The 26,236-nt window shown below is 45.3% G+C and overlaps 1 protein-coding gene across 8 annotated transcripts in view; it reads right to left on the reverse strand.

Annotated features, from left to right (window-relative positions):
- MAPKBP1 (mitogen-activated protein kinase binding protein 1) overlaps window positions 1-26,236 on the reverse strand; it is a 105,076-nt gene that overhangs the window by 43,040 nt on the left and 35,800 nt on the right. For all 8 annotated transcript variants that reach the window (XR_003398519.1, XM_026849855.1, XM_026849854.1 and 5 more), the window contains exons 4-6: window positions 5,978-6,040; window positions 5,325-5,382; window positions 2,143-2,313 (exon numbers count right to left, since the gene is read on the reverse strand). Coding sequence is in view for 7 of the 8 variants with exons in the window: in XM_026849855.1 (XP_026705656.1) it covers window positions 2,143-2,313; window positions 5,325-5,382; window positions 5,978-6,040 (292 nt within the window). In the remaining variant the exon portion in view is untranslated. The remainder of the gene's footprint in view (window positions 1-2,142; window positions 2,314-5,324; window positions 5,383-5,977; window positions 6,041-26,236) is intronic.

Genomic DNA, 26,236 nt, shown 5'->3' on the forward strand with positions numbered 1-26,236 from the left:
CAGACACTGCCCAAGCAGAATGGTCAGATGGCAGGAGCTCCCTGCCCACCATACCAGTGCTCAGTTTTCCTCCCCCGTTTTCCCCAGGGGTTGGTAGAAGTGAGAATTTTTTATTCCACTCTGCCTGTGGTGGGTTTTCAATCATACAGCACATGTCCTCAGCACACAAACCACATCACTCCCCCATCGGACTGCGTGCTGATGGAACTGAAGAAACCAGCAACAGAGGAGTCCAGGCTGCTGCACCATCACCATGGACAACACCCCATCCAGACTGGGGGAAAAGCAAGGGGGACAGCCATTAACAGAACTTCTTTCAAGACAGCACACAAAGAAAGAAGCCCTTGCAGACCTCAACATCTAGATCATTGCTGTGGCCTTTCTTAAGGGAAGCAAGAGGATCCTACAGATCCCAACAGGGATTTTCTTTTCCATCACAATCAAATGACAAGAGTAAGTTTCCCAGCCAGACAAAACAGAGGAAGTGAACTAGCAGCACAGTGGATAGAAGAAGGGTTGTGGTTAAACGTGCAGGAAAGTGCTTCAGGAGGTCTGTTTTCACATCTTGGTCTCTTACTCTTCTTTGACTTTGGTCAGGTAAAGTTTCACTAGTTCTGGGATCCAGCCTGCAAAATAAAGGTTAGCTGGATCTCCCGATAGTCACAGACTGGAGCACATGATTACAGTGCGTGTTCTTCAGCACAGAAGAGCAAGATAGTCCTGACCTCACAAGCTCTCATGCACATAATTATAAACAGCATCACAGTGAACAGGAAAACCTGCATAAGCGCAGGAAAACAAAGCTACCTGTACTGTCCCACACATGCCATGCATTATGACAATCTCCAAGTCACTACTATTATCTGTAGAACTAGAAACAACCAAAAGGCTGAGCACTTCTGTTTTATCACTACACAGTTCAGCTATACCAAAAAATAGCAAGGTCAAACTTCAGCTCATGCAGGAGAGACCTAACAGCAAGATTTTAAACTACAGCACAGGAAATGTGATGAAAAGAGTAACATACTAAATGAGCACAGACTTATAAGCTGCAAGAGAAATGAAGATTCTGGGGAGACCTTATAGCAGCCTTCCAGTACTTAAAGGGGCTACGGGAAAGATGGGGAGGGACTCTTGATCAGGAAGTGTAGGGGATAGGATGAGGGGTAATGGTTTTAAACTGAAAGAGGGTGCATTTAGATTAGATAGAAGGCAGAAATTCTTCCCTGTGAGGGTGGTGAGACACTGGCACAGGTTGCCCAGAGAAGCTGTGGCTGCCCCCTCCCTGGCAGTGTTCAAGGCCAGGTTGGACAGGGCTTTGGGCAACCTGGGCTAGTGGAAGGTGTCCCTGCTCGTGGCAGGGGGTTGGAACTAGATGGTCTTTAAGGTCCTTTCCAAACCAAGCCATTCTATGATCATGTGAGATATAAAAAATGCAGTTTTTAATCACATCTCTCTTAGAGAGGGTTACAGCACCTGAAAAGGTAGCAGGAGCTGCATAAGTGAGCATTTATTAATACAGAAGACTTCAAGCCTTCTGACAGTAAATGTTTCTTATATACAAACAGCACACACCTAAATGTTTTCTAGATGATAAAGCATGGGCTTTGTTTCCACACAGTGCTGCCTCAACCAAGTGGCAGGCAGTGACCTACATCAGCTTTCACCCACTGTGATTTCTCTATGTTACCTTTCTCAAACAAGGATGGGATTCAGAGTAGCACAAACCCTGACACAACAAAACCAAAACAAACCAAGAGCATCTACCACAGCATGAAAGAAATCCCTGGTTGATGAGGGCTTCCTTCCTCAATCTCATAAATTAGTTTTTAATAAGCCTCTAAAAAAGCACAAGGCTTTGACAAGAAATCCAGGCTTTTCTGGCTGGACAGCAAGATGTCACATGTCTCCAAGTACAAACAATATTCTTTCACTGAAGTGACTTAGACCTTCCCTAAGGGACCATAGCATGCTCTCATGTCCAAACTTGTCTGTGTCTGTGAATGTCCAAAACCAAACAACAATGGAATTAAAAAAAAAAAACCCAGACCACAAGATGGAACTGAAATAGTTTATAGTCAGACTGTGGACTCTTTAATTTAGCAGTACCTCATGGTCCTCCCAACCTCCTAGAGAACTTACCTTCCACGACCACACATTGACAATCATGTCATGCTGGTACCCCACTGAAACAATGTACTTGGAGCTGGGGGAGAAGGCCACACAGGCCACGCCATACTTGTGCTCCTGGAGCTCAGCCACCTGGGTTCGCTCGGCCACATCCCATACCCGAACTGCCGGCATGTGTCCGCTCTGGAGGGGACAAGAACACACAGAGAACAGGACGCGTAACCCTCGAGGTCAGTTCTGACAGATTTGAGCACATAAATGTGTGTGGGATTGGAAAAAGATATCTCAATGGTGCATTCACAATAGGGTTAGAGGTTCCTTTGATTCTTTAAAGCCCAGGTTGAGACTGACAACCTAAGGAGTATATGCATTTCAATGGGTATCTGAAAGAATTAATACAACCTTCCTGCTTTAATAATTTTCTTACACTACTCACAAAACAGCCAGAGACTAGAACAATATTTTTGATGCCCATCCTTGATCTTTGCAATGGGAACTCAGCCACCTCATGAAAGGGATTATAATAAACTCTATCACTGGACTCAGTGAACCAAGAGACACTCACATCCCCTGCTCGTAACACAGTGTGGACACGCAGGATCTCAAGTCAGGTCACGCCACACAAAAACATGACATAACTCGTGTCATAACTATCACACACCATTTGAAGGAGGCCTCTGGGAGATTAGCATCATCATTTCTGTCACAAAGGTAACACACAAACACATGCTGCCTGAATGAGTACAGCAGGGTAGTGTCAGAGGAAAAGACATTGAGAGAACAGAGCCTCTGGTTTTATGCTTGTTCTCCAGAGAAACAGAAGGTCATAGATTTCAGAAATATCAATTCAGCACCTTCTGCCATACAATTGTATTCTTTTGTTTAACTGTATGTTATTAAACCAAAATAAACCAAGGCGTACAAGATGAGCTGAGATGCTGGCCAAAAATGTGCCTGATGGGCAAATTCTACTCAGAAGCCTGCTCATGATTTCTCACTGGTCTGTCAAAACAGTAGCTTGCAAGATAACATATCCATGGCAACATGGCAAAATGGTACCTTTTCTGATCAGTTTTAAGTAAGTGATTTGATTGTGTGGGAGAGGCAAGTCTGATCCCAAGGAGAAGTCAAAGCTTTAAAAACTCAGAACTGCGCATGTTTTAACTGTCTTGTTCAAAAGCTTTGCCAGGCAACTGCTTATGGCCTGGGAAAACACTGTGGTCAGATTTTGCTTGCAGTTGGTACAGTTGTCCCTCCTGCAAGGCAGAGCTCAGGTCTCAAGGTGGCTGGCAAGATGTTACAATCAGCTGAATCAGCTGTTCTTCAAAGCAATTGCTGTACTTAAACACATACACAAATACATATGTACATACATGCATGTATATATATATATATTTCCCAGCATCTTAGCATACTCCCCAAGACCTTAACAAATTGAATGTGTAATTCATCATTTAAAAAATGCTCACCAGAAGTGAGCTCTGTGTGATCCCCATGGATGAGGAATCTATGCCTCCATGGGGAGAAAGAAAAAAAAATTTAAAATAAAGAAAAAAAATCTTCTGGATTTGAAATATATACCAGAAATTTAATATGGATGGTGGCCAAGGACTAACCTCCATGGTTTCCTTCCTGAAAACCCAGCCATGCAGAAAACAAAGGTGTTACTAGGCAGAATTAGCATGAGGCTGCTAAAAGTGAGCTTGACAAAGTGGACTCAGAAAGCATTCCCCTATGGGACAGAGGTTGAACTAAGTCGAGACTGCTGACACCGGCAGGGGACACTACTACACTAAGTAATAACTCAAATTTCAGACACGTGGGAGGATACCGAAAAGAGAAATGGTTTTACAACAGGGCAAGAGGAGACATGTTTTGCAACAAGGCAAAAAAAAAAGGATCTGTACTTGCCATTTACCCCAATGAAGTTTCAAACTGAAAAGTTTGAGTTGTCAGTAAAAAAAATACTCATTTCATTTTTCACCAGTTTTCCTACCCCACATGAAAAGAATAGAGCACCAGAGATTTAAAAAAAAAAAAAAAAAAAAAAAGGAAAAGGAAGGCACCAGAATCATCAGAACTGAAAACCAGGGAGAAAAAAAAAATATATAATTTTAATATAAAGAAATTTTCTTACATTAAGACTAAGGAGGCATTAAAATAAATCACAGCTACAAAGCCTCATGCTTTCACTAAAAAACTAATAACATCAACCACTTCTGATGCTCTGATGGAAAATCTGTTCTTACTTTTTCTGTGTCAAGGCAACCTCCATCCCAAATCACTGTTGTTTCTATCCCTGGCCTGATCTATGCAGGATCCAGGCCCAGCTTGGGAGCCACCCAGCAACATGACAGCTGCCATCATGGTGGCTGCAGTAGGGGCCTCTGGAGCGAACAGCCTCCGCCTTGACAACTCTGACACAGGGCTGCGACATACTTCTCTGTGGCTGAGGCTCAGGAGGGGACCTGTTTCACACATGCTCCCTGCCCACGTCTTACAGAGGCACAGAGATTAGTGGTAAATTAACATTAATCATAGACAAGAGCAAACTGAGCCCAACTATATGGGGGACAGTCAGCATTTCTGTGGATTTCTAACATCCAGCAGTTCCAGCCTCATGACACAGCCCATGTCTTGAACTTCTAATGCAGAACAGACACACAGTGAACTTCCTTATTCTCCCCCTTGGGCATGTTAGGAAGCAATTGTCACCCCTAGCCAAACTTACAATGCCAAACCACAGGCACCAGCATCTTCTGTCACTATTCCTAAAACTCCATTCAACGTGCACTTTTCACTTTTTTCCACAACACCATTACTGGCTTCAGTTACTTCCTGAAATCCTAAAGAGACAATGCTAAACCCAGACTACGATTAAGGACCATCCAAATACTCTTCACTGATGCTAGAGTAGAGCCGTGCCGTGTGCCCTTACACTTATTTTCACTCTACCTTCAGCCCACTGATGCCACCCCAGAAGATCCATTCCCCAAGCTGATGAGACCACAGACTGAAAAACTGCCAGCAGGAGCACCCAGAGCCACCCATAAACCAGTAGGTCTGCCCACAGATGCAACACTGAAATAGATTTGTCTGTGTCAACGCAGCTCACTGGCTTGTTTCTTCTAACACCCCCTGCCCTGCTTCCAAAGACAATGGACAAGGTGTGCCCTCTCTCCTCTCAGACTTACCTCTCCTGTAACCAAATATTTTCCATCTGGAGAGAAAGCAAGTGCTGTAATTGTTTTCCTAAAACAGAGAAAATGACACTGAGAAACATTTCCAACATGTGATTTCATTTCAATACGTCATGACTGGGGAGTAGATTGGGACAAACTGGAAAGAGGCTAAAATCACGCATAATAGCCTGACACAATGGTTTTGCTTTACCAGAGATCTAACACTTGCCATGGGAACTCCCTGATGCCCAAGTCTCAAAACAGCAAGCCTACATCACTGGAAAAGCTCCAAAAGTCAAGATTCATCCTTGTGCCTTTAATTCCAGATGCAGGACCATGTCCCAGTCCTGGCTTCAATAATGAGGTCATAGTTTTAGGGGGAGAAAAAAAGTCGGATACCATGGAGTTCTAGTAAGGTCTCCTCCATGTCATGCTTATTAGCAGTTCCTCATGGGACCACAATGTTTATGAGGTGGTACCTCCTCAGCAGCAACGCTTCACATTAGAAGGAGATGAAGTCAAAGCGGCAGGCAGGCTCTCCCCAAGGCAGCTCTAGCTGAGAGGATTTAGCCTGGAGCAACAGCAGCTCCCGCACTTCACTCAAGCCAGAAAAACCTTGAATTCACCTCCCACAAAATGCAAGTCCATCTTAAAGCTTCACTCACCTGGAACTGTTTAGAATATGGTGTTGCTTGTTTTTTCTAGGGTTGAACAGCACAACAACACACCTATATGGAGGAAACAGAAGAACAAAGAGTTGACATGACCATCAGTATAAAGAAAACCAATGAGTTATCCTTGCTGGCAGAGCAGCAGCAAAAGCAGCCCCAAAAAGCTGCTTCATCCCCTAATTTTACAGACTGAGCTGGGATTAACCAGAAATCACAAAGAAAAAGAGCAGCTCAGAGAAGAATCACAAGTCTTTCCCATGTTGAGGTGTATCATGTGCTAGTACCATAAATAATTACCTTTCTAGCATCTGGGAGCCCTGGGTCTCTGATTGCTCAAGCTGGACAGAAAGGCTAACCATTAAAGTTTATGCAATGGCCCTCATGGATTATGTCTCCTGCCATAAAAGTGATCCTATGTACTGGGCACCAAACCAGCATGTTTAGAACAGAGTAAGGAGGTCAAGAAGAAGGAAAAACGGCATCTTTCAGAAAGGCTCTTGGAGGCAGAAGAAGGAGAGGTAAGGGGGCTAAATTTCTGTGCCTGACCATAACACTAGACAGGACAGAAACTGTTGAGCACAGCAGAGGGAGTGGCTGGCCAGTTGATAAATTGGACATATGATGCCAAAAACCACTGACCCAAGGGACGTATGTGAATAAACAACTTGCTCAGGGGCCTTGCAGAAATCTCTCAGCGAGGTGAACTCCAAAAGCAAGCAGTAGTAAACTCCTGATAAGCAATATAATCACCTCCATTGGGAGTAAAACTGTCACTGACTGGGCGGAGAGGGAAGGAGAAGAGGTTCCACTTCCTCACTAATCTTGCCCATAGCCCACTGCCTTGATGCCTCAAGCCCACCACAAGCAGCCTGGGGCAGTCCTGGGTACTGGAGCCTTCCCCACTCTCCACAAATACCCTACATAGAATTTTTAAATCCTCATATAACAGCATTTGTCTCGTAGCAGAGCAGTAGCAACCAGTAACAGAAAACCCATGACCCTTACTGCCCCCTCCCAAAAGCACAGCTGTTAAGTGAATAAAAGGAGGTAGAACACCAATTGCTCTGATGACCTTGTGCCCTATCTCACACTTCACCTCTAAAATAGAAATCGTGGTTTTCGCCTGTCCCTCTGCTAGTACCCACTGTCAGAGCTTATCAAGTCCCAGCTCCTTCTGTGCGGTGGTGCCAGGAGTGCACTCCAGGATGCCCCTGCTCCACTACCAGCAGCCTTTCACACTGGGGACTGCACTCATCGCACTGGGGTTTGCCTGCAACACGTGCCAAGGCTACAGGTGCCAGCCAGGGGGAGAAACACAAAGGACAGAAGTAGAGGATTTGGCCTGAAGCAGCCAAGCTGAAAGGCAAAAGCCGAGGCATTGCAGAAACTATTGCAGCACCAAACCTACAGACCTCACTAACATTTCAAGAAAGGCAGTGCACACTCATGCACAGAACTAAGCACACTTTGGCACTGTGCTGCCCAGGACAAGAGTCATGTCCTTCCAGGCCCCTCTCTATGTCCCCTGCAGCAGGCAGAGCTAGCAGTGCTGTAGGCACGGCTCAGAGTTGACAGAGATGTCTCTGGCATCTCCTCGCCTAGCCTGGGCAGCTGACCTTTCCCTTGGTCTGACCGGGCTACTCTGCCAGAAGCAGTGTAAATTTTGAAATGGAAAAGAGAGCAGGAAGGAGGACTGACACAATCAGACCTTGAGCTCAGAGTCCTTGGTTGAAGCTGTCACACTCCACGAACATCGCTAACTCAAAGTGGACACCGTGAGAGGGTACCAAAGCTTTAACCTCGGAAGCATCAACCTTTCACAAGATATCACACACACACACCCCCCGCCCCTTTGGACTGCTCTACTCCTCTCCACCCATGCCATTCTACCTACTCTTCTCCGCCCATGGCCCACCCTGAATGCCAAGGCAATAAAGATGCCAAACTTTCTTCATAGTTAAGGCAGACAGCTGTGGTTGGAGAGGTAATTTTGTGGAGGAGCAGAGAAAGTGTAAATAAGCAGTCTGTTCAGACCAGGATTGATCCTTCTGCACTTTTTACCCTGGGGAACCAATCTGGAAAGTTTCAAGTCAAAGCTATGCTATATATTTCTGAGGGATTAGTGTAAAGAAGCAGGTGGTTTGTGATCCATTAACAAGTCAGGGGAGGTTAAGCCTCGCAAATCACGAGATATGAAATAGGAAGTTAGCAGATGTGAAAATCTATCTAATCCCAAGCCTCCGGCTAATCAGAAAAGCAAGGCAAAACCACATTATGTGGAGTCGGATAGGGTTAATGGACCAAAATCCTGCTGAGTTATGACAGGGATGAATTGTGCTCAAAATAAGCTTCAAAAAACCAGAAAGAATAAAGGAAAGATATAAAATCCTAGCAAAGACTTTCTTGTACAGCTCTTAGATTTAAGTTTTTGTTTTATTGTGAGGGACTGCAGAAAAACAGGACTTCATAAAAGTTAACACAGTCTTAAAAAACACAGGAAAGATGCAAAATACAAATCACGGTCTTCAAACCAGGCCAGCAAACAAACCACTTCCTAGAATAGTATAGTGAACTATGAAGGTCCAGGGCTTTGCCATTATTAACTTACACAACAGCGCCTTTGGCCACTTACAATCATGAATTTTAGCTCAATTATACTCTGCAGCAGGCTGTCTGCCAGCAGGCTTCCTCCCCCTTTCCCAGCCCTTGGCCAAGTCCAGAGCCCACAGTGAAGGTAAGAGCCACCCAGCTCACACACCAAGGCGAATCAGCAAACTCTTCCAAGAGCCACATGGCTTCTAGTGCCAGAGCAGCTGTAACAAACACATATATTTTCACTTTGTCTTAAGACAACACTATGCTCTATTCACTGAGTTAGACCTGTAATTAATAAAGTCTATCTGGAGGAGGCAGATAATAAATCACAGTATCTTCATACTGACCAGCAAGCATTGATTTATGCCATGTAAAGGTAATTTTAACTCACAGACTCAGTGAAACAAGACTGTATGTCATTGAGTTGTAAGCTAGTAACTAACTTGCTAATTGGTTATGACCTTCTATGCCAGTAAAGTAATTTAGCCAGGATAAACTAGTCTTCTAAACTTGCTTTCTTAAATTAGCTGCTATCCAATAAAAACTACCGCACTGCTATGCTGTCTCATGCAGATTTTCCACCATCACTCTCCTGTCTGCTATGCACATGGGCAATGAAGACTCCACCCAACCCAAAGACACCTTATTCAGCAAGATGGCAGGCCACAAGCTGCCAGTCTTACAGAGGGACACAGATACTGTGCTGGGAGGCAGGAGCACCTGACTTTGACAACTGGATCCCTCTCAAAATGCTTGGAAAGGTTTCTAGTCCACTCCATCCTAGAGGGCACATGTCCTCAACAAGCAGAAATTCACCATTTCTAGCACTTTAATCTATTCTGAGTGCTCAGGGCAGCCTCAATTGCCTGCTCAGATGCTCACAGCTCAGCTCAGTGTGGCCCCAGAGCAGCTCCTCCACCCCACACAGCCAGCAAGTCATTCTCCAGCAGAACCTGCAGACACTCCCCAAACAAGGTAGCTCAGAGCCCATCAGTACTCTGGGTGAGCTCCGTTTCAGCAAATGAAATTGGTCTAACTAAATAAAGGGAATGGAGACACTGAATAGTCAGATTGTTGACCCGCCTACTCCACACTGTCTCCAAGTCCAGCAAGGCTACCAAGCCCTCAGGAGACTCAAAGTATCTACTCCTTTCCATTCATGCTGGCTTTAATCTTACAGCAGTTAAAATAATAAAAATAATTACCATGGAAAATTAATTGCATACAAGAGCATACACCCATCTATCCATCCTCCACTTCTGTCTGCTCCTTTTATAAAACCGCATTCAGTATTTTAGAGCCAGAGGGATGGAAATGACACAAGGGAAGAGAGCACTGATCTTTTTGTTCCTAGCTTCCAGTTGTGGATGTAGAACAAGCGAAGAAAGTACTTCAAACCTGAACTTCTATAATGGTCACATCACCTCTTCCACCTGCTCCACCCCTTTTCCCAAACTGAAGATTTCAAAACAAATTCAAGTTCTCAAGACACCTTTGTCTGAAGAGACCTTTTTAAATGCTAGTGCCAACATGCAAACTAAAACTAGCTCCACAAGCACCTCACATGGGACCCACAGAGAGAAAACCTGACCCTGACTCACACTAGCTGTTAGAAGGTCAACACTGATAGCACCCTTGCTTCAGTACAACCCTACCTCCTCTGCAGTTGCAGGCAGGGCTTGATGACCACAGCACCTTCTTAATCCATAAGTATATTCTGATTTCCAAGACATTTATAGAAACTATTCACTGCTGAATGGATTACTGCTGTACAAACTACCTACCAGCCAACTGAGATCAAGTGTCCTGTTTGTTTACATGCTGGTTCCTGCAGAGGCTGTTGGCAATGAGATACATATTTAAAGGTATTATTTCTAGGTCTATGATGCCACTCCACAACCTTTAAGTACACCTTCCTGATGCAAGCAGGTTTTAAAAACAACTTGGCTATGGAATCTCTCCCAGTTCTCTTTCTTGTGGGACGTTCAGGGAACGTCAAACACAAGGAAAGGACAGAATCAGCTCTCACAGAGATGTCAAAGGTTTTTGCAGACAACCTGAGCTCCCTCCACCAGGGAGCCTGTTTGGGTCAGCCAACAAGAAAGTAGTGAAAGGTTCCTTGCAGAGCTTTCCAAACCTCCATGATCCATGAAGGCACAGCCCTATCTTACACATGCACAACCGTGCACCATATATGCAGATAAAAAGCAAGTGTTGTTTCAAAGGGAGGGAGGACTGGGGGGAGAAGGGAGTGTCACAAGCATTTTCCATTGGCTGCAGCAAAAGGAAAAAACCCAAAATATAAAAAAGAAGCAATTTCCCTAAGCTAAATATAGGAGGAGGAATGGAGAGAAATCGGACGTCAGTATCACATTTACATGAAGTATCTGACTGACTAAGCAGCAGTGGATCATTCCAGGCAGCTCCCCCCACCTTTACTTCTGCCTTTTCTCCTACTGTCTCCAATCCCACTCTTCTCAAAATCCTAGTTCCTGGGCATTTTACTCTTCTTAGTGTCCTCTTGTTTTCCCACACATACCTCTAGTCTCAGCTGCCTTCCCACAGCTGCCTCCTTCCTCACTCTTCTATAGTATGCTAATAAAAAAGAGATTTCTGTAGAAGTCAGTTTTCCTCTTTCCTTCCCCTGCAGGCCACATTCCCCTCCAAGGGGCTTGGGAAAATTAAAAACCCGTGATAGCATTCCTTTCCAAGTTATCCATCAACTCAGTGTTGCCCTATCTTGTGGGACACATGACTGGAGGCAGAGTTCATGGGTCAAGTCCTCCTCTCCAAAATGCATGCAGCCTATGCTATAAAGAGGATGCTGTATGGAGGAAAGAAAACTCCATTAAGACATCAAAACAAACGTTGGCTTTCTTTTTTTCCCCACAATATATTCCTTTCATGCTGCTGCAAGAATAAATGAAAAGAGCAAACAGTCCCATCCCTTGAAAATTGGTCCATTTCTCAATTTCTGGCTCATACTCTGCTCTCTTACCCCCACCCAAAGCTATTCAAATGAGAGCACAATAGCTTCCTACGCACTAAATGCATGAAAAAGAAAAAAGACATTGATAAGAACAAAATCTTTTTTACACTGCACTGGTTGCCAAGGGAAGCTTGATCAGAGTGAAGCAGTGTCTACAAAAGCTGGTGTTAATTTTCTCTGTGGCAACTCTTCCTGCCAAAAGGCTTCTTTAATTCACAGCCAGTACTGGGAGTGGGTTACAGTGATGAGGGAGGATGTGCATACTGACTGTATAACTGAATAGGTATTTTCATGTAAGCTATATTAATTAAATTCATGCTGAGAAGAAAGATGTATCTGTTGAGAGGTTAAGACTTGGGTGTCGCTGCCTGAGTGGAAAAGCCCTTGGAGCTCCCCGCACCACTCCATGACCAAGAAGACTGGAAGGGTGGTAATCTGATATATTCAGCTAAATTCACACTTCAGAAACCAGCACAGGCTAACGAAAACCTGTAATGCTGAACAAGAAACCCACTGTGAAAAAGAAAGCGCAAGAAGACTGGCCACACCAGGCCAAACTAAAGTCCAATATCTTGCATCCAGAAGCCAAGGCCTAGGGAAGAACAGGGCAGATTTTAAGAGATACTTGTCCAGACTACTCTCCCAGCTTCCAGAAATTTGACATTCAGAGATATCTTAAGCCAGTGGGCACCCACACACAAGAAGAGGGAGAGCAGCACAGTAAATTGAGTCTGTAAGAAGGCAGAGCAGAACTGACAAGAAGGATTTGTAGGGATAATCCCCAAAGGGACAACAGCACCCTCTGCTCCCCCCACCATTTCAGCCTGTTGAATTCATCTTGTCCATTGCATTGACTGGTAGCGCAGAGGTGTCCAGGATGAGGGAACGCAAGATGAAGGAGCAAAATAGCCTCTGTCTCTGCCCAGTGTCATTTGCTTTACATAACCACAGGACAGTGCTCCAATTACTCTCCCCAGCTGAGGCAGGGTAACACCAGTGACAACCCCCTTCCCATTCAACCTTCAGCAGACTGAGAAAGAAAAGCAAGTCATGCAAGAGCACAAATACTATATCCCCAAATATGGGAGCCTCAAAATGCCCATCCCCACACACCCAGCAAACCCACCAGTGCCTGTGTGATCTGATGACATCCAGAAAAACAGGGAACTGCTCTTCCCACCACCTGGTGAGGATGCTGTCATCCTCATGATCTTCTGCTGCCAGCATGGTTTGTGCCTGCTGACACATAGAGGCTCTGCTGCGGATGAGGGGACAGGGCCCAAGAAGCTCCTATGCAGCTCCTGCCCTTCACACAGGGCCAACGCAAACTCCTGCTGTGCATGGCCGACAGCTTCCCCTGGCAGCTCTCAACAGCCCTGTTACACCTGCCAGACTATAACTTTAAACCAACCAGCCATGTATCCCGACCTCAGGCTGCAGATGGTAAAGAACAGATGCACAGATCTGAAGAGACATCCAAAACACTTTAAAAAGACTTTCAAAAACCTGATGCATAAATGGATTAGAAGATCCAATAAGAAGCACAGATTGTGACTGTACACTGACCAGTCCAGGTCTCTCTTCTTGCACACTCACAGGCACCACTGAAGTTTCAGCTTTACCAGGAACACAGAGGAGAAACTCTGCAGGACTGGCTACAGTCATTACTATCATGTTCAGCTGATTTACTGCAACGTATCCTCACCCCCCTGGAACTACCACACATGGAAAACTCCATCTTAGCACGGAAACCTCCAACACTAGGCTATTTCAAGGTCTCTTTTTAAAGGGGCAGAGCAGAAGAGGGGGGAGGAGTCTTAAAACCAGCAACCCTTCTGACACTGGGCAAACATAAGGCAGAGTGATAATTCAGGAAAACAAACTCAGACTCCACGCTTCGCACGAAATGGATGCGGCAACAAAAGACAGACCAGGTCCTGTCTCCCTCCGGGAAAGTTGTAGAGAACTCCACAGCAGCCACGCTGGAGCCAGAGACGCAGTGGTAGTGCCCTCAGGAGAGCAATGGTTTTTCGCAGAGCTGCACAATAAGGAGCCACCTTTTCTGGGAGGCAAAGAGCTAAGCCAGACGGAGATTGTGAAAGACTTGGGCAAGAAGAGCGTGTGGGGAAAGCAGAGGGGAGAAACGGGCTCAGAGGAAAACCATGGAATTTAAACCAGCTTACCAACTGGGAGTCATTACAGTTGCAAGGAAGATGAAAATGATTCCAATTAATTGTTATGGCTCACGGCTGCCTAGTCACCAGTGATTCAGCAGGAACTTCACCTTCAAAATATTCTGGTTCCCTTTGACACTTCAAAGCCAAGAAAATAAAAAAAACCTCATGGATGAGAAACCAGGGATAAAACCCTGCCCCAGCAGAACTGGTGACAGGCCATCTCCCCTGCCTTGTAGAATATCCCATCTCTCCTTCAGCCTGCAGCAAAGGTAGGTAGAACAGCAAAGCCACGCAACGCAACAGCTGTGCATACACGCAGCGAGTTCCCTGGCAGCTTGCATGTCTGACAAGCTTCAAAGGACAGAAGGCACTGATGACAGCGGCATGTGTGCACACACACACGTATGTGTTTATGTAGGTATATATGTATGCACACATGCATACATAGAGCTGATGGATGACTGTAACACACAAACACACATACCTCCCTCCCTCCATAACCACCCACTTTCCCGGGGGCAGGGAAGCAATGCCAGCAATACACCTACATGAAACATTAAATCAACTGGGCTGGGAGTAGGAGTTGCAGAGCTGCGTTTTATTTCAGCACTCTTGGCAAACACCCACTGAATGCTGCAAATGAGCAGCAGCCCCAGGGGCTAGAGCAATGGGCAACTGATGATAGGAAGGCTAGAGGAATAAAAGGATCACTGAGACAGTTCATGACAAGAAAATGTGCTGATCAGTCAGACAGAAGAGACTGAGAAGCAGTAGAAAATGAAGCCTTGAGCACAACGTGGCTGGTCCCAGGTGGAACCAAGAGGGATGAAACAAATAGCTAGAACATGGCTGAAAACCTAATGAGCTATGTACAAAGGCAGGGAATGTAACTTTTTCCAGGATGGTTGCTACAGAATCACAGCACACTGTGTTAATTCTTGAGAAAGGACTTGTCTCCACACACTGAGGTCTCCTCCCAAAGTTACAGCTGTCACAGGCACATCAACAAGTAGAAGAGAACAACTCTCCATCCTGACAGACCAGCCAAGACACCTGCTTTGGGGATCTCTTGCTCCCCAGTAGTGCTCCACCCCTCCACTTGATCTCAAAAGCCAGTCCCTCTTCGATCAGCATCTGGCTGACGGCCCCAGATTTGCCATTCTCAGCAAGAGGCCATAAGCTTCATACCGAGTCTGAAAGGCCTCGGGCTGCCTGGGCTTGCTCACTCTGAACTTTTCTTGACCTGTTTGTAATTGTTTTACTTGGTCGAGCTGCTACAGCAATTTCTCTAACTGACCAGGTGTCTATGGCTAATTGGTTTTACTTCTGTTTATCTTTGTGTAATACAACCATAGTTTTATATAAATAACAGTAACAAGCAGTTATTTTATGTAGACCGAAATATTTACAACACAATGATGTAGTAGAGGGAATTGCGGGCATGGTACGATAGCAGAGGCCTTGAGAAGTGGAGATGAGGGATGCAGTGCAGAGAAGTGCAGGCATGAGATGATAAGAAATGAGGCACATTCTTGGCAGCAGAGATGCCACAGCTGTGAAAAACTCACACATGGTTCATTAAAGAAAAACAGACCTGGAGCTGAACAAAACAGGTTTTAGGGGTAACAAAGAAAACAAAGAAATAATATACAACACACATGAGAGACACCATGCATAGTGAATTCAGAAGCATCATGGAGTTGAAACCAACTAAGAGAAAGGTGTGCAAGTATGTTAGGAAACATATACAAAAATGACCCAGGTGGACCCTGGAGTGATGAACATCATCCACATCATATTCCTCCCAGTGAAGGGCTACAAAGGCTGAAGATTTACAGTGCTACCCTCCAACAGCTTACTTTACCATCCAGAGGAGCAACACAAGGGTAAGCATTAACACCAGGAAAAACAAATAGAAACAAATAAATGTGCTACAGTTTCAGTTGTGTTATCACAATTATTGAAAATTTTTCTACATAGAAGTATTCTAACGCACTGTTATTCTCTTTCTGTAATAATTAGTGGTAGAGTAAAATGATTCTTGAATTAGAGTGTTAAGAATTCAGTTATACTAAAAATAAATTCTTGCTTTTTTTTTAAATTTTTACACACATACACAGCCTGTATGTCTAAGGTGTGCTTCCTCTCTGCCTATAAACAACACAGAGTGTAACAAAACCCAAGGGGAATGCCTCAAAGAAAAGAAAATGCACAGAGTTAGGGGAAGAGGATGCAAGACAGGTGGAAGAAAAAAAAAAAAACAACAAGAAAAGAGATTTTAAAACCCCAGGCAAATAGCAGTATAGCAGGAAAGGCAAGAAAGAGATAAAGAGAAGCAAAGTATACAATAACTTTCCTGCAGAATAATCAAATCAGCCATCAAGCGCTGAGGAAATTCAGCTCTCCAGCCCAACAGTATAACGAGAGAAGATAGAAGCTCTCTCTGAAGGCACCCTCCTGGGAGCAAGCAGCTCCCTGCAGAGATTCACAGACCCGGCCGGGCTTACACGGAAACATCTGGCTCACTTCAGGTCTGTACCGACTTTGCTGCAAGAGCAGTTCCCACCACACCGCAAAGCCTCAAAAGCTGAATATGTGTCTTCCTTTAAAATCAAGTCTCAAAGGAAAAACATATCCCACTGGCAAGCAATTGGGCAACACTTCTCTTTCCAGCATCAAGTACAGCCAGAGTATACCCTCACCGTGCCTGAGCAGCTCAGGAGCAGGGAGAAAGATCTATAAATCAAGCTTATCATCTGGGGCAGACAAACACGACAGCTCGATGCAGATGCCTCAGGGCTTTAATTGTTTCACCATGAGGAAGCAGTGTAGTCAATATTAAAGTGGCATCAATCAAAGGAGAAGAAAAAAAAAAAGTAATACAGTTTAACCCTCTCCCCATTCTCCTCTAATTAACTGTCAGAAAGAAGCAGACTGAGGCAGGTCTGCCTTGAGCCCTCTCCCCATCACCATCTCCCTGTGGAGGATGGCAACACCGGGGGTAAAGCACTGGGGAGGCCCCTCCAGTGCCCACTGACCCATCATTGATCTCTCCTGCATTCCAGAGCAGACAGCAAAAGCCCCCACTGCGGCAAAGAAACTGGAGCAGCTTTTCCCCTTGAATGCTTCAGTAAGCATCATCCTTGATGTATCTCTGTAAGAGTGTCAGAGACAAAAAAAAAAAACCACAAACTCGCTTCTTCGAAAGCATGGAGCTAAAGAATCACCTGCTCAAATGGTCAGTTGTTTTCAGGTCCTCTAGGTGGGCACACAGCTCACAGCTGCCTTGGGCAGCAGGCTGCTAGGGCAAGCCAAGAGGCAATAAAAGCCTCCTGCCAGCCCTGCCTGTTCTGAGCCCCACGAGGTCAGGCTGGCAGATGCTGAAAGAGGGGGCAGGGGGGAGCCTGCTTCTCCCCACAGCTGCTGTGGGTGTCACAACCCACAGGAAGCCTGCTGTGGCTCCCGGGCTCAAATGCCCAGAGTTCTTGCTGGCTCCCTGCTTCTCAGCACAGGAGCAGCTCAGATGTTACCAGATTGGCAAAATTCAGTTCTGCCTAAGTTATCTTTTTAGAAGCCTTGTGACAGCTCTGGCTTTAATGAAGGATGAACATCTACCTCTGCTTTGCCTGTATCACAGCATTTTAAATGCACTAAAATTTTTCTTCAGAGTAGCTAATGAGCATCAGTTGTCAGGAGATCTGAAAAGACAGCTCTCCTGGAAGGAGAGGCAATCATGACAAAAATCAGGTTTGCTTTCTCATATAGCTACACCTCTTGACACAGAGAAACACGGCCAAGTTAGAGCCCAGGACTAAGACAAATCAGGTCAGCACTGCGGATGCATAGCAACCGACACCGAAGGCCAGGAAGTGGCTGGTATCAGCTCTGCTGGTCCTTGACTGCCAGCCCAAACAACTAGCTTCAGGTGCACAACAGGGCAACGTGTTGCAGGGCACGACTTCCAGTGCAGGGCACAGCTTCCAGTGCAGGGCACGGCTTCCAGCCCAGGGCACAGCTTCCAGTGCAGGGCACGGCTTCCAGCCCAGGGCACAGCTTCCAGTGCAGGGCACGGCTTCCAGCCCAGGGCACGGGCACAGCTTCCAGTGCAGGGCACGGCTTCCAGCCCAGGGCACAGCTTCCAGCACTAGCCCAGCGGGGAAGGTCAAATCCTACATCTCTGGTTCCTGAGCAATAGTTGGGGCACTACTGGGCATGCTTACAATAAACAAAATACTCCCCTTCTTGGCACTTCTTAGCTAGCCTCACATGATGCGCTTTCACTTTAACTTGTTGCCTTTCTGACACCGAGTGAAACCCGAGACCATCTACAGTGCCAGATCTTCCAGGAAGAGGAAAAGGACTGACTCTGTTCTTCACACCTGGTGATGGGATATGTCCTTTGGACTGTATGTACTTCTTTTAAGTTAAACTCTGTGATTTGTGTCAAGGTTGCCAGGAGACACAGCGTCTGTTTTGAGATTCTTAGAAAGGGTGGAGCTCAGCTGAGGCGGCTGGTATCTCATTTTCATCCCAGACTTTGCTATTCAGTCCCCATTCCCCCCCCTCGCTCTTATGCAAGCTCAGGACTTGGCTCACAAGCAAGTCGTGTTGCCGCACCAAGGCACTGGTTGCTAGGAGGTATAACTGCTGGAAAGATACAGAGCAGGTAGAGAAGAGAGCAGGTTGCTACCTGCAGGTACGCAGGCTTTCAGGCACTCCTGCTCTACGCTATCCCCCTCCTATCTCAGGCAGTGGGCAAACCCCGGGAGGTTGCAGAGCCTCAAGCTGAGAAAAGGCCTACATGTTCCAAAACAGCCAAGGCAGCGTGAGCTTTGCAACCACTCCTCTTCCCTATTTCACTAGCATGCAATAGCTTTCCAAACCTGTCAAAGCTTCCCGCTTCCAGAGCTCTACCAGTGTGTTTAGCTCTGTTATTAAATAAAACAGACATGCTTATTCTCTCCCTTCAGTTTCTTTGCACATAAACTCCAAGTGACCCTCACCACAGGGCTGCCTTTTTTTTTTTTTTCCTTTTGTATTTTTTTTTTGTTAGTGACCTCCCTTTATTTCACATGCTGTTAATGAGATCAAAGCACAAAGTAACAAACTAACCATCTGTATGGGATCATTTCTAGCTCACCTCCTAATTTAAAAATCAAATTGGTACAATCGGCAGAGTGAAAGTTTGAGGACAATCAGCATTTCTCTTAACAAACAGGTTAAAGTCAGATACGACCAATATAATAATTAAAACAGCAACTGTTGTAGCTGTTCTGACAGGCTTGACAACTCACTCACGTTGAAGGAACTGGAATATTTGCCCTGGAACTCGGATGGAAGCAGTAACAAGCATGTACTATATAGTTCTCCTTCATATGGTCTGTCAGGCAACCCAAACAGCAGCAAACTTGCAGGACTCCTCTGAAAAGCCCCACCTTTCCCTGCTCACAGCCTCAGGAATCCAGCACAGGGAAGCTTCAAGGACAGTGAAGTGCTTTTTCTTTGTCACGAGAATTTTCACTGCAGCCTTGCAAAGATAAAAGCATTCCCATTTCCCTGCTCTCACCTTCTTCACCACTAACATTTTTGGCAACAGCAAGAATCCACACGCTAACATAAACTTTCTTGAGGGCTCAGCAAATACTTCTGGCCCCCCAACACACACTGCACAGAGGCAGTGCCTGGACCTGCCACACCAGTTGTGTGAGGCAGTGCAGGACTGAAGCGACCTAACTAGAATTGCCCTACCCTCACTACTAAATTTTTTTTATGGTTCACTCACACTACCACAGCATCACACATGGAAAGTAACCTCCTCTCCAGGATTTCCATCACTAGAGGTGAGAGCACATTTACACTGCCTGCACACACACACTGCAGGCAAGGAGCCTTCCTTGGCCCAGAATAAGGGTCCTGCAATTCATTCTCACACTAAAAACCATCCTCAACTTCATTCTCAGTTAAGTACAAAAGCTGCTTGTAGTTAACACAACCGTGTGCCATGCTGTGGTACTGAAGGGTCAGAGGTCAAATGTATATAGTATGGAAGAGGAGAGGGGTGGAACAAGAAAAGCTTTTAGTTTTTTCTTTGAAGTAACCAAAGAAATAGCATGTAAAAATGCTCTGATGTTCAAAAAAATGCAAAATGCTCCACTGAAGAGATACCTTTGCAACCTCCATCCAATTTCCTTCTAAAAATCCATTCTGAGAACATTTCTAGCCACCACTACCCCACATTCTGCTCTCCTCTCTGTCGAGAACTGGGCTTGCTCAGTGCTGGGATGAGGTACAAAGGAGGACACAGCAGCAGTGGAGTTAGAAGTATCTGGTGTTCTTTGCCTTAATCACATCCCTAACTTTCTGTGCATGTACCTATCACATCATCATCTGAGCTCATGTCCCACATGTGAAACCAGCTGTGGGACATTCAGCAGAAGCAGCACACTGCAGAGGCTCTTCAGAAGCACAGCATGTCTTTGTGGACTCTACCACCTTGAGGGCTGGCTAGTGTGTGATGTTGGGAGAAGAATGTCCAAACTAGCAAGGGTAAGGACTGCTGTACAAAAGAGCACTTTTTAAGTAGGGTGGTTTGGTTTTTTTTAAAGTCATCAGTTTAATACCCAGCTCCTATTATATACAGCTCTATGGGGGAGAAAATAGAAAACTGTTACTCTTAATTTTAGAAAAAGGTGCAAGCTGGGAGATGCAAAGTGATTTTTCTCTATCACCCAGTCCCATGGCAGACTAAAAATAGAGAAAAAAGTCTCAGTTCTCCATGCCCTACAATACATTGCCTCTTCCCCATTGCTGGCTTTTTTCAGGAAAGTCTTCCTGTCCTTCAGACAGACTCTCACTATCATCCCAAATACAGAACACCACATTTCTGGTGACACCTCACCTGGAGTACTGCATCCAGCTCTGGAGTCCTCAGCACTGGAAAGACTGGGACTTGTTGAAGCGTGTCCAGAGGAGGCCACAAAAATGATCAGAGGGATGGAACATCTCTCCTCTGAGGACAGGCTGAGTGAGATGGGGGTGTTCAGCCTGGAGAAGAGAAGGCTCCAGGGAGAACTCACAGCAGCCTCCCAGTACTTAAAGGGGTCTATAGGAAAGATGGGGACAAACTTTTAGCAGGGCCTGTTGTAATAAGACAAGGGATAACGGTTTTAAACTAAAATTGGATAGACTTAGGCTAGATAAAAGGAAAAAAAAAAATTATAATGAGGGTGGTAAAACACTGGAACAGGCTACCCAGAGAGGTGGTAGATGCTCCATCCCTGGAAACATTCAAGGTCAGGCCGCACAGGGCTCTGAGCAACCTGGTCTAGTCAAAGATGTCCCTGCTTGGTGCAGGGCAGGTAGAGTAGATGACCTTTAAAGGTCCCTTCCAACTCAAACTGTTATACAGTTCTCTTGCCCCCAACTCTGTAATTTTGATGGCGTGGAGAGGAAGGAGGAATAGAGTTACCAGCTCATCTCTGAACTGAAGTCAGTTTTCTGCTCAATAAAAAGCAGGACTGCCCCCATCCCACGGAGGTGTTTTCAGGCAGTTTCTTCTGGGAAAAGGCACCTGCTCCTTCTCATACACTTCCTCTCTCCACAGAATTCCTGGTGAACAAATCTGTGAAATGTTTCCCAGAATGTTTCATTGCAATTGTACCATTCCCTTGAAAAATTCTCAGTTCAATCTCATTGTCACAAACCATCCGGCAATCTAAACAGGCCAAGGCTTCCTGTTGTGGCTTTCGGGGGTTTGTTTGAGGTGGTTTTGGTTGGTTGGTTGGTTGCATTGTGGTTTTTTTTATTAAACAGCAGCAAACTCTGATACCAAGGATCACCAGACTTGAACTTGGATTCATCCCTGAGCCTAGAGAGAATGTACTGAAGGGCTCCAAGAGTCAGTACAGGTTGCTGCTCCTCACTTGGGGGGTTTCTACAGCGACACCAGCATGCAGCAGCACACCTCTAGGCTGAGCAAAGCTGTAGAGTCCAGCCCCTTACAAGTACCTGACAGAAAGGAGGAAGCACGGATGAGCACAGGCTCACCCCAGACAGGATGAGGTGTACAGAGGAAGCATTTGGGGAGAATGGGCTCATACCGTGTGGCTTCTGTGGAAAGACACGATAAACAGGCATATTGGTACCTGGTGGCTTGAGGGAGGATGCCGTATCAGATATATTGTTGCTGCCAGATCCTCAAATAGTAACTGTGAGGACAAAGCGTCACATTTCATCTCTATTTGTCCCGAGGCTGTAGCAGCTGGCTACAGAACAGTGACACACCCCTTGTAACTTGAAGGCTGGATTAGTGTATGGCACGCTGGAGAAGTAACCAGAAGCTCCATGTAGAGCAAAACAGCAGCTTGTCTCAAAGGGAGCTGACAAAGCCAAACATCAGCACTGCCCTGACTAGTTTTTCAATACCAAGTGTGACACAAGGTACAAAGTCACACAGGGGCTGAAGTCAAGCATCCAACAAGATTTCCACTGTCCACCACAAGATCTTCAGCCTACTCCACTGCTGGTGAAGATGGTATTAACCACCTCCGCAGCCAGCAGCTGAGCTCTCAGCTCGTGCTCCCAACACCACCTCTCCAGCAGTCTGACAACACCCAATCCTGCAGTCTTCAGCACATGCAGCACACACAGAAGCACTCTGGGCAGAGACTTGACACAGTCTCCCCCTGGTTTAGTACGAAGCTTTTCTGCCCAGCTATTTTGAGGTTTTATCCTGTTTTTCTCTCTTTTTTGCTGGGTGTCAGGTTTGCTGCAGGTCTTTAGCTTTGCTCATTATTTAAGATTCTATCAAATGTTACATCCTCAGTTGTTTGTCACAGGTAAATATTTTAAATTAATTAGACATGACAACAAGAGCCCCCCCCCCCCCCCCCCCCCGCAACTGCCTAGAAGTCGATTTGAGAGGCTTGACTCCATTCTGCTAAGGACTTAAATGAGAGGAGTTTGCCCACAGCTCTAGGTGATCACTAGTACTGCTTTGTTTGCTTCATCTCCTCTCCTGCCAAACCAAGTGAGATCACAGCTGAAATGGATCAATACACAACCAGTCAACAACTGTACTTTTCAGGTGCAGTTTTATTAGAGAGACATGGATTCAATGTGGAAGAGTCTCCAGCACTCACAAAAAGGGAGACCAAGCAAAAAACAATATAGAAATTCTTGTCTAGCATGTGGAAATAGCTCAGATGAGTAAGACCGCACCTACTCCATCAGGCAGGGTCTCCTCTCTCTGAAGTGCAATGATGGGGATTCAGGACTGGACCCAGCTGATACCTAGATGGGAAGAGGACAAGTGTTCCCGGACTGCATGATTGTTACCTGTGAATCTCACAGGCCAACAGCAAAGGAGCAGGGGAGAGGCCATAGCCCCCTTAAATCCGCCTCTGCAAATTAAAACATCAAAGCTACGATTCTTTGGCCTGAGAATAAAGCACTGTTGCAAAGGGGATCTCCATTCTCTTGTCCCAAGTGCAAAGAGTTTACTCACTTGCCAGAAACGAAGACTGCATCAGCCTTCTTCAGACCACCCTCCATGTCTAATCTACATTAATAAAAACAAGAAGTGAAAGACGTATTTTACACTTCAGGCCTTCATGTCTCAGTGGAGATATGCTCTTTTCTCTCCAGCGGGTTATTTAAAACAGGGAGATTTAAGAGTTAAACAAAGTATCCTTGCTTCTGTCTGAGAAATATACTGTTGCTGGGGAAGGAAAGAGAGGGAAGGATTTGGCTACTTTTCATCATCTTTCTGGACACTTTCAGGACACTGAAACCTGGTGGTGTTCCCTCTTGGCACAGAAAAAAAGTGCTTGGTTTGGTTGTAACAGCCCAGTTTGAACCCAGTTGCAGTCACAGCTCTTCAGTTCAAACTGTGTTTAATAATCTCTGTGAAGGGGATTTTCTTATCTTTGTCTCCGGGTCCACCACCACAATTGTACCAGCTGGAAAAATCTCTCTAGATGGCATGTACAAGCACAGTGGCCTCACAGAAGAAATGCATTAACAACAGTCCAGATTCCTGGGAGATAAGAAGGGGAATGAGATCTAACCCTTGAAAGGAAACTGTTGCGTTTTAAAGAGGGCAAAGCAAGCTGCCTCTGGTGTGGCCAAAGATGTGGAAATTTGCTTTGAATCACAGATGAGAACGTCTCTTAATTTTAGGGTAGGTTTCTACAGTCTTTACAACACTGCAGGATTCTCCTTTAGAAAATAACATACAAAGAAGGCCCAGAAATTCTTCTTCAAAGGTTTGGGTAAAGTAAACTTGAAGGAGCCAGCAGCATCAGAATTGGATTTATCTACTGGCAGCCAGCAGTTTGAGTATTTCAATGTACCCATTCAAGCTGCATTTGGGATATAGCCCAACAGCATTAGCGTTTATGCTAGGGAAAAATTAGTGAAGAACTGTACCTGCATAGAGCAGTAGAGCTTTGCACAAACTGCACATATACCAAAAGGTACACTGGGTCTATCAAGAAGTTGGTTCCTTCTGTGTACCTACAGTTTTCTAAAGGCAACTACCATTGCGGCGTCCAAGCAAAATGATCTAGTTCAGAAAAATATGCTCTGAAATAAGGCCGGAATACTTGTCATCTTACAAATTAGGATTTCACTGTCCATGTAGACACCAATTCTAACCTGGGCACAGTGATGGTAAGTCTTAAAAAGATCCCAGTTCAGAACAGCATTTTGCCTCATTCACCAGCAGTTATCTACTGGATCTGCCTCTCACATTTCATTCCTGTACCCCACTAACCAAAACCTTCCACTTTAAAGAGGAAAGAAAGAGCAAGACAACATCATGCCTGGTAAAGTCACACAACGTTTATCCTAAATGTTATTCTTCCATTGTGGGTTATATGCACCTTAAGGTAAAGGGAGATTGTTCTAAACTGATAATTTATTATGTTGTGCAGTAATCTATCTATATAATGATGGAAAATTATGATTAAAACTTTCCAAGAGCCTCCACATGTGGATGGGCTGGAAACCACTTAGCCTAACAGCCTATCTACCGGAACTGGAAAGAGGTATTTGGGAACAAGCCAACAGCCACTTCTGGAAAAGAAAAATCCTCACTCTTTCAGCTTCCAGTGGGATTTACCACTCAATTATGTCAGACAGCTCCACACGTGCTGAGCAGACTCCTGGCTGGATTAAAACCAATTTCACTCATTTCCTGCTGTGCTCATCCCCTTCCTCCCTTCTCTGTGACACAGACCATGGTCACTGCCCTGACAGTGCCAGACCTGACACTTACCTCCCTGGATCAGTAGGCAGGGAGTCAGGAGGGGTATGACTCAAAAGGGCTGACAGTTAAGAGGCTTCAACTCAGTACTGCAAATCAGCCAAGGATGAGGAGTGGTACAGTGGGAGACACTGTGAAAGGAGAAGAGGAGAGCGTTGCTCAATTCTGCTGCAGTGCAGATCGGCACATGAGAGGCGGCTGCACTGTCATCCAATGTGCACGGCACAGTAGCAGTAACATAAAACCTGAGCCAGACAGCTGTGCAGTTTTCTGGATTTGAACACATCATACCACTATTCGTTTCTGAGTATTAGTTGACCTATCTCAAAAAAACCTCAAGCTGATAAAGCTGAAGCAAGATCAAGCCTAGCTCTTCAGTAAGATCTTGCAGCAAAAAGCAGCAGGAGAAAAGACTTAATATATTTATCTTAACTGTAATCATATAGCTCCTCCTTTTGTTGTCCCTCCCTTCCTATGTACAAACAAGGGTGATTCATTCTGAAATGGTACAGAATATGGGGGCATCCAAATCATTTATTCAGCAAACATACTGCACACACACAGAGTTAGCCAGGGGGCTGTGTCTTTACTAGCTACGGTAATTTCTGAAAGAAACGCTAAGAAATTCATTACACTAGGTCTCAAAGAGGATTCACTATATTAAATCCATGCCTGCCATTAGCAGAAGTTGCTGTATGTAAAGAGCTATGCTCAAGAGCTGAAGGGAGGGAATAATATGCAGGTCAAGACTGATCAACTCATCACACACGCTATGTATCAAATACCAATTTCCCCAGCAAGGAACGCTAATGTGAAAAATCCCTGACTTCTATCAGGCTGTCTGGGAATTGATGAGCAGAGCTAGAAAGAGGCTTAAGCTAGCCAGAACATACCAGAAGGGTGTTTAAAAGACACTGCACACCGAACAGCATGAAGCACTACTTTCCTGCTCCTACAGAAGAAAAAGCACAGGCTGTTCCCTCAAGCAGGCTAGTGCCTCACATGAAGACCAGGTTCACAACCAGCTATCATGACCAACTGAGAGCCAAGGAAAGAAGAATAAAGAGAAGCAAAATAAATCAGCCAGTCACACCAACCTACAAGGCTTAAAAACAACAGCAAACACAACCCCAAAGCCAAAAAACAGATAAGCTGACTCAAGCTATCTGAGCAGCTGGTCTAGCATTTACATGGATAGACATTTCCTCCTCCCCCCTGTCCCCCCC

This window comes from Athene cunicularia, assembly GCF_003259725.1.
Source record: "Athene cunicularia isolate RWA chromosome 5 unlocalized genomic scaffold, athCun1 chr5_part1, whole genome shotgun sequence".
Taxonomy (NCBI): Eukaryota; Metazoa; Chordata; class Aves; order Strigiformes; family Strigidae; genus Athene; species Athene cunicularia.